Source organism: Schistocerca cancellata, chromosome 7 (genome assembly GCF_023864275.1).
Source record: "Schistocerca cancellata isolate TAMUIC-IGC-003103 chromosome 7, iqSchCanc2.1, whole genome shotgun sequence".
NCBI lineage: Eukaryota > Metazoa > Arthropoda > Insecta > Orthoptera > Acrididae > Schistocerca > Schistocerca cancellata.
In genome coordinates, this window is record NC_064632.1 from 180,910,151 (window position 1) to 180,928,537 (window position 18,387).

The 18,387-nt window shown below is 44.1% G+C and overlaps 1 protein-coding gene across 1 annotated transcript; it reads right to left on the reverse strand.

Moving 5' to 3' along the window:
• Nucleotides 1–2,297: 2,297 nt before the first annotated feature.
• LOC126091875 (prostaglandin reductase 1-like) lies at nucleotides 2,298–18,011 on the reverse strand. Its single transcript, XM_049907157.1, has 3 exons — nucleotides 17,774–18,011; nucleotides 6,754–7,110; nucleotides 2,298–3,018 (listed from the first exon to the last, which is right to left on the reverse strand). The coding sequence occupies exons 1-3, from the start codon at nucleotides 17,984–17,986 to the stop codon at nucleotides 2,566–2,568; spliced, it is 1,023 nt and encodes a 340-aa protein (XP_049763114.1). The 5' UTR covers nucleotides 17,987–18,011; the 3' UTR covers nucleotides 2,298–2,565.
• Between the last annotated feature and the right edge of the window lie 376 nt (nucleotides 18,012–18,387).

Consider the following 18,387-nt stretch of genomic DNA (forward strand, 5'->3'; position numbering starts at 1 on the left):
CGTGAAGGCATCAGGATAGCCTTGGGTATATCTGTGGCCACATGACCCTGTGGAGGGAGGTACTCATCATGAGAATGTCTGCCATTGGCTTGCATCAGTTCCTCAGTTCCTGGATACTGTCATCTGTGGTCGATGTTTGTTGCCCTCCTTCCTGGTCAACATCACCCATGGCCTAAATACCGTGAAGGCATCAGGATAGTCTTGGGTCTATCTGTGGCCACATGATCCTGTGGAGGGAGGTATTCGTCATCAGAATATCTGCCATTGCCTTGCATCAGTTCCTCAGTTCCTGGATACTGTCATCTGTGGTCGATGTTTATTGCCCTCCTTCCTGGTCAACATCACCCACGGCCTAAATACCGTGCAGGCATCAGGATAGCCTTGGGTCTAACTGTGGCCACATGATCCTGTGGAGGGAGGTATTCGTCATCAGAATATCTGCCATTGCCTTGCATCAGTTCCTCGGTTCCTGGATACTGTCATCTGTGGTCGATGTTGATTGCCCTCCTTCCTGGTCAGCATCACACAAGGGTGTGCGATCTTGGTCAAATTGTTGACATCATTTCTCTAAGGCTGCATGCAGCATAGCATTTAGTCCACATACAGCCAGATTTTCACGGTGAATCTGTGTGCTATTTGGCTGAATTACCCACAGAAATCGTTCATTCACATGCTATTCAAGTTTGGAATACACTTCCATTTGCTACGCCACTTCACTCGCACACTGTGACACACATGTTATCGGTACTGAAGCAAAGGTGTGTCAACAGGAAACCCAGAGCATGTACGCTCTCCTGGAAATGCGCCACTCCCGTTGATATATGGTCTGTGTGGCTGGTCACGTTGGACGTTCGAGTCCTCCCTCGGACATGGGTGTGTGTGTTTGTCCTTTGGATAATTTAGGTTAAGTAGTGTGTAAGCTTAGGGACTGATGACCTTAGCAGTTAAGTCCCATAATATTTCACACACATTTGAATATTTGATATATGGTCTTAGTGTGGGATGACATTTGGAACTTATTTTTTGGAATCCCCTCGCAGTTTTATAACATGAATCATCTTGGCAGGTACTGTATACTGACAATAGCACTGAATTCATTTTGAGAATCCCTCTTTATGTGGTCATCACCAACCAGCGGCAGCGTCACATTAACCTGAGTGTGACACAGCGAGAGAACTGTGATGTTTAACGAGTTTTCGTGATTTTTTGTGAACTTGCTATCTCTAGCTGCGATTCTTTGTTATTCGCCACTGATATAATTAGTAAAGTGGCTGTTCTCAATGTAGACGCTGAGCTTCGTATCATCCACTCATCTTCTTAGGGCAACTTTGAGCTTCTGGGTGTCGTTACATGGTGTGTTAGCATCGATGCAGTGGCTGCAAAGGTGGTGATGGGGTTAAATGTTATCTAACATTAAGTAAATGCGGCATGTCTGCTTGGGACAAAGTGACTGTTAGGAATTAATGTAAACACAAGTAGCCACAATTAACACAATCTTTGCTTTTTAGTTAACTAGTTCCGCACTCCTCCTCTGTGTCCATCTCCACTTTCCCTCTCTCTCTGACCTTAAGTCTTGTTAACAGAAACGGAACCCCGATAGAGAAATGAAGACAAAATGATTTGATAAATTGGTTGGAATTATTAAAGTAAGGGGTACACGAGAGATGTGTGAAACTGCTGGATCAGAGGGGACGGTAGCTTCACTGACAGTGTTTCGCATAGTTTTAGTCCATAACCAAGAAGGGTTGCAAACCTTCAGATGACACAGATTCCATAGTAGTACTCAAATCATAAGTCGGTAAGCTATAAAAACAACGTTCCTGTTTCCTCTTGAAACTGAATGTGACGAAGAAAACAAATCAGCACAATACTGTGTACACAAATTTTGTTTAAATTTACATAGAAGGAGCAAGAAAATATGTGGAAGAGACAACTTGTCTGATGTGAATTTGTCTAATGGTTAAAGTGCCCTGCTGTCTAATTTAAAATTGACTTCGAGAAAAAGAACGAAACAGCACATTTTCACAGCACAACTTTTCCTTTCCCGCAGTCAGTTTTAAGAAAATAAATGTACATTATTGTTTAAAAAATTATATATCCTATGTGTGACCGAATACTACTAGAACATTGCGAAAATATTAGAAATAAAGCTGTTAAGAATTTTTCGAGGTATTTGCGAACAATGTTTCTGTTTACATGTTGTATACTCGTATATATTTACTCGACATATATATCAAAAATCATATAACCAGAACATTGCGTAAAAATTAGAAATAAAACTGTGAAGAATTTAAAACTGTGAAGAATTTTTCGAGGTATTTGTGAACAATGTTTCTGTTTGCATGTTGTATACTCGTATATATTTATTCAACATATATATCAAAAAACATATAACCTATGTCTGTCCAAACATTTATTAGAGATTAGCGTAAAAATTTGAAATAAATCAGTCAAGAACTCTTCGAAATTCTTACCAGCAGCTTATATACTAACACATATATTAAAGATGTGAACATTTGAATTAAATCGAGCAAAACTTTTCCACTTTTGATAGATGAGGAGTGTTCACAATTTTACAACAGCTTTCCCAAAGTTCTCGCCTCTCAGCATACCGATGAAGGCTTTGGGAGTATTGGCAAAGCCGTGGCTCACAGTTTCCCTGTACTTGAGTTTTCCCTCTTTTACCCACTGCTGCAGTTGGGTGATTCCCTCGTCCCAGCGGTCGTGCCACCTAGTATAGGAGCAGCCCTCAACACGCAGTTGATTGGCAAGAAATGTGAACGGCAGGGTGACCAACTTTTGGGACTGAGACTCATTGTACTGAGAGATGGCGCCGATAACAGTGATGCGACCACGGTGGCGCATATGGCTGATGACCTTAGTGCTCATGTCGCCCGCCACGTTGTCGAAGTACACGTCGACACCATCTGGGGCAGCCTGCTTCAGAGCAGTGGACACGTCTGTAGTCTTGTAGTTAAACGCGTAATGGAAGCCCAGCTCCTCTTTTAACCATTTCACCTGAGAACAAGAGACATGTATCATAGCAGTACAAGATGTTGCTTGAACCTGTTTGCTAAGTTGCTTACATATCTCAGGCTTATATTAGCTTCGAAAACAATGAATTCCTGTCTTTGTGTAAAAAAAATATATTCTTATCTGCGGAAAAATGCTCTAGCTCAAAAACGTGTGCCTCTTTAAAAGATTCTTACAATAAAGTGGAGAATCAGCTGATTCAGTCCTCATTATACATTCCTCACAAAAAAATTTGAAATGCTAGTATATTCATGCCAGTTTCACACAGAAAATTATAAATCCCTCTAATCAGGGTCTCTTCATACTTCATTTCCATCTCACTACGACTGTCTGTATTTGCCTGTTTCCCACTGTCTCCTTTTTCTCCCATTGATTTACACAATATCCCACTGCCACTGTCTCTTGTTACACTGTCTCCTTTAGTCTTTCTTGCGCACTGCTATTGTGTCCACCATACCTCAGCGGCTTAAAAGTTCTGGTGATGTAACTTAATACTTCGCACACACCCCGAGTTTAAAATTTCCATCTAAAATATGTCGTCCCCTTTACCTACTTGTTGAAGTTGGCCGGTCTGTGAGGGTGCAGACCTACCACCCCACCAAGTCTATGTAAGGTCTCCACTCATCTGTATTTTTCGTTTCCACTTTCTCCTCTCTCTTTTACTCCTACCGTTTCTCTCTCCTGTCATGTTTCTTTACCTGCCTCTGTCTCTCGCTGTCCATCAGTATCTCCTCTCTCTCCCTTTGATTCCCGCACCCTTTGTCTTCACCCACCTCTCTTCCAACATCACTGTCTCCTCTGACTTTCTCTCACGCTGACACTGTCTCTCTTCTACTGTTACCGTCTCTGTGCTGCTCTCTTTCAGACTATGTTCTAATGCCAGAATTTGCAGCGAGGAAGGCGGAATGAGGATTGAGACACCTGTTCCCCACTTTTCTGTCAGAGTCTTTTAAAGAGGAATATACTCGCCTTTTTTGTGCCCCGACACGAGCACTTTTCCTCTGCTTTCCTACTTTTACCTGCTAAAGCAGCGTGTGCTGCTTATATAAAACTAAATCAGTAGAACAGTAAAGTTTTGACTATTTGTGTCTATCAACGGATTCACACACATTGATACATATCAATAACAAACAAATAATATAGATTAACACATAACTGTTTGTTTTTCATTTTTTCTGTATGCTTTGGTTATCGATCGCAGTTCAACGAAAACTCGCGAATTATGATCTGCATCTTAAAAGGGTAAAAATGTTATAAGAAATATTTTACTAAATTTTCAGTCTCTCCAGTTTCAATATAATTTTTGGCAGTCATCTTAAGTTCTTTTCAGTCATTTTGAGACCCTTTTTAGCCAATTTTTTGTCATTACGCTATCACTTAGAGCATACATTTTTATTGGTGAGAAAATGCCGACTAGAAACATAGACGACTTCAGAACCACAGAAAAATTGATGAAGTTATTGGACCAACGAGAGCATTTGCTGGACTGACCCAGAGGCCCAACCCTCCATAGACGAACGAGAGCCAAGAATTCTTGAAAAATACATCTCAAAAATCAATCCATCATCCCTCGGTTTTCGCCTGAAGATGAAAGCATGCCTCATTTCCAAAGCGTCCTACGGACTCAATACAACCCAACAGAATGCTGTATAGTAATCTGAGTATGTATTTGTCAGGAATAATCTCGAATGAACTAACAAAAGACGTTAAACACCATCTGAGTGCTAGTATGATGTAAGCACATGTTGAGATTGTTCGATGTCTCCTCTTTCCAGTGTCTACGTTATTAGATCTGGCCACCACTCACCACATTTACACTCCTGGAAATTGAAATAAGAACACCGTGAATTCATTGTCCCAGGAAGGGGAAACTTTATTGACACATTCCTGGGGTCAGATACATCACATGATCACACTGACAGAACCACAGGCACATAGACACAGGCAACAGAGCATGCACAATGTCGGCACTAGTACAGTGTATATCCACCTTTCGCAGCAATGCAGGCTGCTATTCTCCCATGGAGACGATCGTAGAGATGCTGGATGTAGTCCTGTGGAACGGCTTGCCATGCCATTTCCACCTGGCGCCTCAGTTGGACCAGCGTTCGTGCTGGACGTGCAGACCGCGTGAGACGACGCTTCATCCAGTCCCAAACATGCTCAATGGGGGACAGATCCGGAGATCTTGCTGGCCAGGGTAGTTGACTTACACCTTATAGAGCACGTTGGGTGGCACGGGATACATGCGGACGTGCATTGTCCTGTTGGAACAGCAAGTTCCCTTGCCGGTCTAGGAATGGTAGAACGATGGGTTCGATGACGGTTTGGATGTACCGTGCACTATTCAGTGTCCCCTCGACGATCACCAGTGGTGTACGGCCAGTATAGGAGATCGCTCCCCACACCATGATGCCGGGTGTTGGCCCTGTGTGCCTCGGTCGTATGCAGTCCTGATTGTGGCGCTCACCTGCACGGCGCCAAACACGCATACGACCATCATTGGCACCAAGGCAGAAGCGTCTCTCATCGCTGAAGACGACACGTCTCCATTCGTCCCTCCATTCACGCCTGTCGCGACACCACTGGAGGCGGGCTGCACGATGTTGGGGCGTGAGCGGAAGACGGCCTAACGGTGTGCGGGACCGTAGCCCAGCTTCATGGAGACGGTTGCGAATGGTCCTCGCCGATACCCCAGGAGCAACAGTGTCCCTAATTTGCTGGGACGTGGCGGTGCGGTCCCCTACGGCACTGCGTAGGATCCTACGGTCTTGGCGTGCATCCGTGCGTCGCTGCGGTCCGGTCCCAGGTCGACGGGCACGTGCACCTTCCGCCGACCACTGGCGACAACATCGATGTACTGTGGAGACCTCACGCCCCACGTGTTGAGCAATTCGGCGGTACGTCCACCCGGCCTCCCGCTTGCCCACTATACGCCCTCGCTCAAAGTCCGTCAACTGCACATACGGTTCACGTCCACGCTGTCGCGGCATGCTACCAGTGTTAAAGACTGCGATGGAGCTCCGTATGCCACGGCAAACTGGCTGACACTGACGGGGTCGGTGCACAAATGCTGCGCAGCTAGCGCCATTCGACGGCCAACACCGCGGTTCCTGGTGTGTCCGCTGTGCTGTGCGTGTGATCATTGCTTGTGCAGCCCTCTCGCAGTGTCCGGAGCAAGTATGGTGGGTCTGACACACCGGTGTCAATGTGTTCTTTTTTCCATTTCCAGGAGTGTACTTTTGTCCCAACCCACAGGAAAGGCTCTCAATTCTCTGTAAAATGTTCAGCTAGTGCCCAAATGCACTAACTTGTAGTTTTTTGTGCCATGTCACTCAGAAATTTAAGACTAGTGTTAGCTGGTGTCTCCCATTCGCCCCACTTAGGCTCGTCAGTGTAACACATTGGAGAGTTACAGCGTACACAAAGCCAAAAAGTTGACAGTTTAAGAAGATTTTTAATATTTTTCAGTATTGATACTAAATTCATCTGGCTGAATTGTTCAGACTGACTCGTAAAATACAAGACACAATGCACACACATCGCATTGTCAACAACGTACACACCCACTTTACTTCTTGCTTTGCTTTCCATCTACACCCTGACTCCATTGTCCACCTATGCACTGCAATCCCCTCCACTCTCCCATCCACTGAAGATATTCCTGTCTATTAGACACACATGTTATATAAGCAAGTTGAACAAAATGTACATACGTACCTTAGCGTCAGATCCGGCGAAGCCGATGACAGTGCAGCCCTTGATGAGCGCTATCTGCCCCACTATGCTGCCCACAGCGCCCGCAGCGCCGCTGACCACGACCACCTCTCCCGCCTTGGGCTGGCAGACCTCCAGCAGTGGGAAGTAGCCGCTGATTCCAGGCATGCCCAGCACCCCCAGGGACAGGGACAACGGCAAATCCCCCAGGTCTGGCACCAGCATGGGGGGCGACTGGACGACGGGGGGCGGCACGTCGGGCCCCACATCAGCCACTGTGCGGTCGCGCCACCCCCAGTAGGCCACGATGTGTCTCCCCACTGGGAAACCTGCAGCCCGGCTCTCCACAATCCGTGCTACCTGTGGGCAGACCTCACCGTTACACTACCACACTGATACCATAACACAAAGCACCAGCACAAGTGGCGACATCTGCTGGTGGCATGGTATATCGGGTCCCACTTCACCCACCAGTGGCAGTACCGTGCCTATTTCTCAATCTTGACAAATGAACGTATGACTAAATGTGCAACTCTCAAGACATAAGAAACGTAAGAATACGTTAATAAGACGTAATATCGATCCCATAAAAGTTCCTACCCTAAGCAGATCAATCCTACTCCACCAGTATAATTGATACTGACCTCAGTATCCTTAGCTTCTCTAAAGTCGAGAGTAACAGATAGCGCCAGTTTATTGCCTTCCTCATACGTGGCCTAATTACTGTTCCCTGCAACGGCTACCAGAGAAGGCACTCCACTCTTATCTGATGAAAGCATTTGAAAACTTCCTTGATGTATAAATGCAGATGCCTTATATTCAACTGGAACTGTGACCCAACCCACACACAAAGTTCGCACCAAAATACCCAGTACTTTCCAAACTAATGTAATATAACTACCGCTACCTAAGAATGGTTACCAGAAGTGTATCCACACCCAGATCAACCAATCTGACCCTACCAATTGAAAGGTGGCTACACTGAGTCACAGCGCCAGAGATTGCGCCAAAGAATATTATTCAGCCTCCTCCACTGGCAGTTCTTGTCGAGATGTCGTAGTGGAGAGTTCTTGTCGAGAGGCGGTGGTAGAGAGTGCTTGTGGAAATGTTGCAGTAGCGTGTCGTTGTTGAGAATATCCCATGGAGAGTGCTTGTTCAGATATTGTTATATTGCTTTGATGGACTAGAGTGTACTTTTCGTCAATATATATGAAGGTAAAAAAATTCCTTTTTTTTAAATATTTCAATGTCTTAAACAATAATGCCTCTTGGTCACAGGTTCAGTCAACAAAGCATCTGGCTCGTGTTCATGTATTAGACTGTAATTCGGGTTTCTATGTGCAATTATAGTATTTCAGTTTTATTTAATCAATTCAGTCTAAATGGTATCTAAAATATCTTGTCTTATTGAGGAAGTACCGTGCCAGATGTGTATGTTGAATCACACTTCCACACACAGAACAGTTACATTTGTGTTTTGTTGTTTTGTAGGTTTTATAGTTGCTGGGGATTTAATTAATTAATTGTGTTAACGGAAGTTTTCTTTCATTCTTTGTTGTTATTCTATGCAGTCAGATTGCGTACTAATACTAGTCAGGGCCAACCGGTTACGAGGCTGCGTAACCGGACAGACAGCGACTAAAAATTAAAATTATTTGCCTTTTTTTATTTACTTAAGCCCCCATGCACAATTTTTAATATCCCGATGACATAATGAATGCTGCATCTCTCTTTCAAGAAATCTTAACTAAAACTACCTCTCACCAAGCTCCTTTCACTCCATGAAATCTTGTAATTCTCAGAGAATCTCTACCGCTCATTCAGTTCGAACCACAAGTGGGACATGGTACACGTCACTTGCACTTTAGAGACAGATGGGTAATTTACTTAATGCTAAACGAATCTGGAACTGTCTTCAGTCATGCAGGTATACGCAATCTTCACGAACTATAATCTCAAGTAAGTACTCAAGTAAATATTGCAAAGCTTACCATTCACAACCTGCACCACGCTATCTATCGCTTCCAAGTCACCATTTTCACCTTAGCAATCTTATTAAAGCCTATATTTTCGCCTACTACCTTCAAGAACTGTAATTAGCCATGAAAATCCAAATTTGATCTCACCTCATATGTCTATGATGGCATAGAAACATCGATTACCTGCCTAGTTACCAAGTTACAATTCATAAACTCCATAACATGAACCAATTTAGATGTGTCAATACAGCAAGCGATACTGAAGCCATCATTGTAAAGAAACACAACACAGCACTCGTCTAGTGACTCTACGATATTCCCCTTCGTTAAAGAATCTACATTCTCCTTTGTATAGACCGCTGCAAGATTATGCAACCCTCTACTTTGTATTGGTCATTATCTCGATTCTCGGTCAAACTCAGAAATTCCCTTCTTCCTAAATCTAAAATGTCTTGCATCAAAATTTATCTTTATATGTTCAAGTTCATTCACTTAGTCATTTCCTGTACGAACACCAGAACAAGTGTCATACTCACACTTCCTATTCCTATCCATGTGTGGCATTCTGGTCACTTATTCAAGCTTGTTTTCTATAAGCTTTTAAGCAATTATATTTGTATAACTACGTTCTTTATGAAAAGCCAACCATCCACTTTAACAAGCAACAGTACACTCTCTCAAATTCTCCATCAAACTGCATGTGTGCTCCATGGAGCCGTCTTGTCACCACTCATTTGTTTTGTACGCACAGCTGATATCCAAAAATCACTACTTATCCCACTCCATTTGCAGCTGCTATATTATCCAAAGGACACCGCCTATCTTGCCATATATCCAACCCTCCATTCATCAAATAGATATGTCCATCTCAACATCTTCATCTCATTCTTGAACAGTACCTACTTATCCCACAAACCAGCAAGAAACTCATGAATCATTATAGGAAAATCCACCAAAGCATGAACTCCCGAAGACTTCTACCTTACAAATCACAACCGTCCAATCCACCAACTAATTCAATAAAAGTATCTTGATCTAACACTCGAACGAAAACTAAATTCCGTCTCCAATTATGAGGATAAAACGAGAAGTGGCATAACCAGATTTTCTAGAAAATTCGCTCAGTGGAAGAGGGGTCAAAATAAATGAACATATGTCTCAGTTTATACGTAGATACTGGACCGTTTCTGAAAAAACGACGGTCAAGGTACTTTATCTGCCTTTTAGAGAGCAATAATTTCAACCAAAGAAGTGGTACAGTGGCTAGCGTAGAGAATTCACACTTTTTGTGCCCTGTGTTCGAAACCCGATTAACATTTTTAGTTTTGCTTTCATTTCTCTACCCGTATTCATAGAAGATTACTACACGAATGTTTTCTGATGTATATTCAATTGACATTGTCGGTATTCATCAACTAGTTGTACGTCTGATGAATGAATTAAGAAAAATAAAAAATCAGTGAATAAAAAAATTATTTGAAATTGCTTAAGGTGAAATTTCTGTAGTCTGCCTTGATTTGTAATCAAATCACGCCCATCTTCCACGCAACTGGATTTTCATCCAGTACAACTCCCCGTCAAGAATTCATCCTTGCGTAGTCCACTAAAACATACACTTCTGGAAATGGAAAAAAGAACATATTGACACCGGTGTGTCAGACCCACCATACTTGCTCCGGACACTGCGAGAGGGCTGTACAAGCAATGATCACACGCACGGCACAGCGGACACACCAGGAACCGCGGTGTTGGCCGTCGAATGGCGCTAGCTGCGCAGCATTTGTGCACCGCCGCCGTCAGTGTCAGCCAGTTTGCCGTGGCATACGGAGTTCCATCGCAGTCTTTAACACTGGTAGCATGCCGCGACAGCGTGGACGTGAACCGTATGTGCAGTTGACGGACTTTGAGCGAGGGCGTATAGTGGGCATGCGGGAGGCCGGGTGGACGTACCGCCGAATTGCTCAACACGTGGGGCGTGAGGTCTCCACAGTACATCGATGTTGTCGCCAGTGGTCGGCGGAAGGTGCACGTGCCCGTCGACCTGGGACCGGACCGCAGCGACGCACGGATGCACGCCAAGACCGTAGGATCCTACGCAGTGCCGTAGGGGACCGCACCGCCACGTCCCAGCAAATTAGGGACACTGTTGCTCCTGGGGTATCGGCGAGGACCATTCGCAACCGTCTCCATGAAGCTGGGCTACGGTCCCGCACACCGTTAGGCCGTCTTCCGCTCACGCCCCAACATCGTGCAGCCCGCCTCCAGTGGTGTCGCGACAGGCGTGAATGGAGGGACGAATGGAGACGTGTCGTCTTCAGCGATGAGAGTCGCTTCTGCCTTGGTGCCAATGATGGTCGTATGCGTGTTTGGCGCCGTGCAGGTGAGCGCCACAATCAGGACTGCATACGACCGAGGCACACAGGGCCAACACCCGGCATCATGGTGTGGGGAGCGATCTCCTATACTGGCCGTACACCACTGGTGATCGTCGAGGGGACACTGAATAGTGCACGGTACATCCAAACCGTCATCGAACCCATCGTTCTACCATTCCCAGACCGGCAAGGGAACTTGCTGTTCCAACAGGACAATGCACGTCCGCATGTATCCCGTGCCACCCAACGTGCTCTAGAAGGTGTAAGTCAACTACCCTGGCCAGCAAGATCTACGGATCTGTCCCCCATTGAGCATGTTTGGGACTGGATGAAGCGTCGTCTCACGCGGTCTGCACGTCCAGCACGAACGCTGGTCCAACTGAGGCGCCAGGTGGAAATGGCATGGCAAGCCGTTCCACAGGACTACATCCAGCATCTCTACGATCGTCTCCATGGGAGAATAGCAGCCTGCATTGCTGCGAAAGGTGGATATACACTGTACTAGTGCCGACATTGTGCATGCTCTGTTGCCTGTGTCTATGTGCCTGTGGTTCTGTCAGTGTGATCATGTGATGTATCTGACCCCAGGAATGTGTCAATAAAGTTTCCCCTTCCTGGGACAATGAATTCACGGTGTTCTTATTTCAATTTCCAGGAGTGTATATTCATATTTCTTTCACTTTTCAGCGCTAAGGCAGCTTAGAGACAATTTGGTCGCTGCTAGCTCGCACTGTAGAAAACAAACAGAAATGATTAATACGCAATACAAACAAAATCTGAAATAAACTCGCCGACTGCGAATCCCTGACGTCAGATATATTAGGTACAGACATACTACGCCATGTCAATGAATCCCGGTCAGCGAATTAATTTCGAAAGTATTTTATATTGCCGGCCTGAGTGGCCGAGCGGTTCTAGGCGCTACAGTCTGGAACCGCGCTACCGCTACGGTTGCAGGTTCGAATCCTACCTCGGGCATGGATATGTGTGATGTCCTTAGGGTAGTTAGGTTTAAGTAATTCTAAGTTCTAGGGGACTGATGACCTCAGCAGATAAGTCCCATAGTGCTCAGAGTCATTTGAACCATTTCGTACGACTGTCCATTGTCAGCAGTGTCCGTTCTTTCAGAAATCCATGTAACTAACACAAAAAACTTATGAAACCTACAGGCTACCTGTTCGCTGAGAACCGCTACCAAATGTTGTTCCAAAAATTCGGGGAGTTAACAAGGATATTAACAACTGCAGCATTTTCGTCATAGCCTACATGATAGATGAGAGCTACTCAATAGACTATGTTGTTATTGCAATATCGTTTTACCAAAAGTTAAAGGAGAAGCTACAAAATTCAGCAAATGACGCAAAGAAAAACGAATACAGACATCTAAATAATGATCTTGACAAACGGGGCAAGGAGTAGCTAGAGGCTAAATAGGAGGGTTGTTCGGAAAGTAAGGTCCGATCGGTCGCGAAATGAAAACGACAGTGAAAAATCAAAAATGCTTTATTCTTAACAGTTAATGACTGACATTTATCTCTCAATATTAGTAAGTGTAACCTACTGCGTATAACAAGGCGAAAATCCCCATTAATGTACGAGTACAAAATAAATGCCCAGTCTTTGGAGATGGTAACATCCGTCAAGTATCTGGGTGTGACTATTCGAAATGATCTCAAATGGAATGATCAGATTACACAAGTAACGGATAAGGCGAACTCTAGATTGCGCTTTATGGTAGAATCCTGAAGCCATCCTGTCCTTCAACAAAGGGAATAGCTTACAACACGTTAGTTCGTCCAGTATTAGAGTATTGTTCGTCTATATGGGACCCTTACCAGTAGGGTCTGTTTCAAGAGATTGAGAAGGTCCAAAGAAGAGCGGCAAGATTTGTGACTGGTACATTTAGCCATCGCGAGAGCGTTACAAATCTCGTAGAAAGTTTGAAGTGGGACACACTTGCAGATAGACGGCGCGCTAAACGGAAGGGGCTGTTCACTAAATTCCGAAATCCGCTCTTCACCGAGGATGTAGAGCATATTATTACCACCAACTTTCAAATAGCGCAATGATCACCATTTAAAGATAAGGGAAATTGAAGCTCGTACTGAGGCGTTCAGACAGTTGTTTTTCCCTCGCGCGATTGGAACAGTGGGGGGGGGATATGACTTTGGTGCGAATTGTGCACTCCGCCACACACCGCTTGGCGGCTAGCGGAGTATATATGTAGATGTAGATGTTAGCCACACCTTCCAGCTACCTCCCTAAATAGTCGCCACTCCGACTTAGACATTTATCGTGGCGTTGTACAAACTTTCCAGCATCCTCCTCACAGAAAGCAGCCGCCTGTCCTTTCCGCCAATTCTCTACGCTGGTCTGCCTTTTGTTATTTGTGACAAAATGTTATCTTCGTAGCTAGAGGTTCACGTGAGCAGAGATGAACAACTGAGCCAGTCAATTAAGGGCTGTATTGTGGGTGATCAAACATTTCGCACAGAAAACGCTGGAGAAGCGTCTTCATTACCCCTGCAGAATGCGGCTGAAAATTGTCTTGAAGAAAAAAAACGCATGGCATTTATGCTATGTGCATAGTTTCAGGCTCTCTCACCAGATCCATATATTTGGCGGGAGACACTGTTGTTTTAGGCATTTCTACGTGATCACTTTGGCTCTGAACTGCAAAGTGAGACGTGAAGCGATCAGCAGGCACACTAAAGACACTGCCCAACACATCTGTGCAAAGTTACATCGCAATTTCACAGTGGTTTCCATTTCGGCCTAAGCGGACCTTACTTTCTAAATACGCCTCGTACAAAACTGGTTAAATATGCATAACTTTAAAAAAAATTGATGCTACATATAGAACATTTGAAGAATCGGTGTAGAAAAGAGTATTTGATATATATTGGAACTCAATACCAAGTAATGAAGGGAAATATGTAAGTCTGCAGCCTTTCGTGGCCGTTGTCACTGAAGTTAAAAGCTTCGGGGTTATTAGGCCGCGTCATCTTCCTCAGGATCGTTTGGTGTCCACTACTGCTAGAGTGATCTAGCAGTAGTGGACACCAAAAGATCCTGAGGAAGATCCCAGCAGAGGGGTCGAAACGTCGAACATTTTAGAAGAAACATATATAACCCAGAAGATTTTAACTTCAATGAAGGGAAAGCTCCGAAGTCGGATACGTATGTAGGTGGACTGTATGCAAAGAAGAAACTTGAAGACAATATGATGGAAGGTGAAGAGGAAGTGAATGCAGATGAGATGAGGGAGGCGATACTAGGAGAACAATTTAAAGAAGACCTGAATATAAATACGTGCGATAGGCCCCCGGAGTAGACAACATTCCATTGGAACTACTGACGGCCTTGGGAGAGCCAGTCCTGACAGAACTCTACCATCTGGTGAGCAAGATGTATGAAACAGGCGAAATACCCTCAGACTTCAAGAAGAATATAATAATTCCAATCCCAAAGAAAGCAGGTGTTGACAGATGTGAAAATTACCGAACAATCAGTTTAATAAGCCACAGCTGCAAAATACTAACACGAATTCTTTACAGACGAATGGAAAAACTAGTAGAAGTCGACCTCGGGGAAGATCAGTTTGGATTCCGTAGAAATACTGAACACGTGAGGCAATACTGACCTTACGACTTATCTTAGAAGAAAGATTAAGGAAAGGCAAACCTACGTTTCTAGCATTTGTAGACTTAGGGAAAGCTTTTGACAATGTTGACTGGAATACTCTCTTTCAAATTCTAAAGGTGGCAGGGGTAAAATACAGGGAGCGAAAAGCTATTTAAAATTTGTACAGAAACCAGTTGGCAGTTATAAGAGTCGAGGGACATGAAAGGGAAGCAGTGGTTGGGAAGGGAGTAAGACAGGGTTGTAGCCTCTCCCCGATGTTATTCAATCTGTATATTGAGCAAGCAGTAAAGGAAATAAAAGAAAAATTCGGAGTAGGTATTAAAATCCATGGAGAAGAAATAAATACTTTGAGGTTCGCTGATGACATTGTAATTCTGTCAGAGACAGCAAAGGACTTGGAAGAGCAGTTGAACGGAATGGATGGTGTCTTGAAGGGAGGATATAACATGAACATCAACAAAAACAAAACGAGGATAATGGAATGTAGTCGAATTAAGTCGGGTGATGTTGAGGGTATTAGATTAGGAAATGAGGCACTTAAAGTAGTAAAGGAGTTTTGCTATTTGGGGAGCAAAATAACTGATGATGGTCGAAGTACAGAGGATATAAAATGTAGACTGGCAATGGCAAGGAAAGCGTTTCTGAAGAAGAGAAATTTGTTAACATCGAATATAGATTTAAGTGTCAGGAAGTCATATCTGATAGTATTTGTATGGAGTGAAGCCATGTATGGAAGTGAAACATGGACGGTAAATAGTTTGGACAAGAAGAGAATAGAAGCTTTTGAAATGTGGTGCTAGAGAAGAATGCTGAAGATTAGATGGGTAGACCACATAACTAATGAGGAAGTATTGAATAGGATTGGGGAGAAGAGAAGTTTGTGGCACAACTTGACCAAAAGAAGGGATCGGTTGGTAGGACATGTTCTGAGGCATCAAGGGATCACAAATTTAGTATTGGAGGGCAGCGTGGAGGGTAAAAATCGTAGGTGGAGACCAAGAGATGACTACACTAAGCAGATTCAGAAGGATGTAGGTTGCAGTAGGTACTGGGAGATGAAGAAGCTTGCACAGGATAGAGTAGCATGGAGAGCTGCATCAAACCAGTCTCAGGAGTGAAGACCACAACAACAACAGGCTGTATTCCCAGAATCATTAACATCCTTGGAAGAATAAAGCACGATTAAACTATTTCACTTGGTATACAGGACATGCCCAAAGAACGAATGTGCTGACAGGTGTGAATATTACCGGACCGTCAGTATTATAAGTAGTGGTTGCAGCACACTAACATGAATTGCTCAGAGCAGAATTTAACAGCTGGTGGAAACCGACCAGAGAAAGGATGAATTAGAGCTCCGGAGAAATGCAGTAAAATGCAGAACAATGTTGACCATACAACGTATCTTAGAAGACGGATTGTAGAAAGGGAACATAGACTACATTTATTGCATACGTAGATTTGGAAGAAGCATATAACAGTGTTGACTGAAACACACTCTTTAGAATTATGAAGTTACCAGGGATGAAAAATAGCTATTCAAATGCTTGAAATGTATTCGCAGTTGCGGATACGGTCAGACACCAGCTGTATAATGGAATGACGACAGCGAAAATGTGTGCGGGACAGGAACTCGAAACCGGCTTTCCTGCGCGTCACAAGCGGACGCCTTGCCGTTTTTTTTTCTGATCTCATTTTGTTCGTTATAGTTCGTTGCATTTGTTCGGGGCGGACGTCCCATGGCATCTTTTGAGGTTCGTCGTTGATCCGTTCACTCCGATTTTTTTATTTTTTATTTCAGAGAGCAGCTAACCCTCTGATCGAACACGCTGAGCTATCGTACCATTTGGCTATGCGAGCACAGCTCACGGCGAGACCGAAACTTCCACATGTCATCAACCACGTATCTACAGCCTGCAGTCGTACATTCACTATAGTCCCGTACAGGGGAGACATTTTAATTGAAAATTGCTTGTCCGGTTTCGGCCGATAAATACGATATTGCAGCATCTGTGTCGGTCCGAAGTACAATGCAATAATCGTTCGGACATGCATGCATGTGCATCGTACTTCGGAACAACACAGGCAGTGACATATCGTATATATAGTGAAAGGTCACCTACAACTTGTATAGAAATCAGCTGCTGTTGTAAGAGTCGAAGAACATGAATGGGAGGCCGTAACTGAAATGGGAGGGACACATGGTTGTAGGCTATCCATCATGATATTCAAACTGTGCATTAAGCAAGCAGTAAAAGAAGCTAAGGAGATATTTCGGAATGCAATTAAAGTTCCAGAAGGAGAAATAATGGCACTAATGTTTGCCAGCGGCATTGAAATTCTGTCAAAAAGTAAAATGACTTGAGATATAATTTGAATGGAATGCATAATTTCTCCTAAATGGGTTATAAGATGAGTATCAACACAACTAAAATAAGGCTGAGTATAGTTGTATTAAATTAGGTGATGCTGATGAAAGTAGATGATGAAATGAGAAACTAAATGTAATACTCACATTATTATCTATTGGTTGTGCCAGCAGTAAAAATGAATCAAATATTTATAGAAATCACACCAATTATCTCACTTGTATTTCAATAATTTTGCAACAGGTGTAGAGGAAACAGGGTGATACACCAGCTTCTGATAGAAGACCTGCTTGTAACAGTTCAAAGCAGATCGCTTAAACACTGATCTTGTGCAGTCCTGAGTAAACATTCTCACACGCATTTATTGTGGCGCCCACCGTAAACATGAACAGACTGATAGTGTTTTGAAACGCAACGACTAGGCAACTTCTAAACGGTGGTCATCGATGGCCGTGGAAGTCTAAACGCATCACAAAATTAAAACGCAGTACAGTAGCAGTAAGGGCGTCACTTGCAGTATCTTCCTGTTTCCACATAAAACTTTTATGACGTCACTTGAGTGACGTCACTATCGTTGCATATGGGTGGCCATACTGAGATACTGGTTACCAGACTGGGTCAGACAAGGAAAGAAAGCAGATCTGAGATCCTTTACCTGGGCCGCGATCATGGTGTCTCCCACTTTCTGTCCGTATTTCTCCGAGCCTGCGAGAAGCCTCTGGAAGGGATCAACGCTAAAGTAGACTGCCTCAGCTAGGATTTGTCCATCCTTGAGGGGTGGCAGGTCCTCCTCCTCGACGCGAAAATCCTCCGGTCGAGGCTCTCCCTGGAAGCTTCTGGCGAGGACGATTTTGCGTGCCTTCGCCATGGTCGCTGGTGCTGCTCTGGCGACTCGAGCGCGGCAGCTTAAATACAACGACCGTCAAGGCCTTGTCGAATTGCTGGCGGTGTCTCTGTGGTTTGCGAAACTCACAGCAAGAGCTTGCTGTGTGTCCATGACTAAGCAGTACTGGGCATTACTGGCATATTTCGGGATATTGAAGCGCTCGGGCCTATTAAATGCGTTGGTGGGTGTCTCTGTGTTTAACGTCGCCCACGACCTAAAATAGTGCTGATAATGCTCAGAGTACTGCGGAACTTAAGACAACCTCGTATTAAGGGCTATGATTGCACACCTAAATTCTAATTTTGATATGCAGGGTGATTATAATTAAAGTTTAACTTTCAAACCGCTGTAGAAATAACACCACTGGTCTGAATGACGTCAAA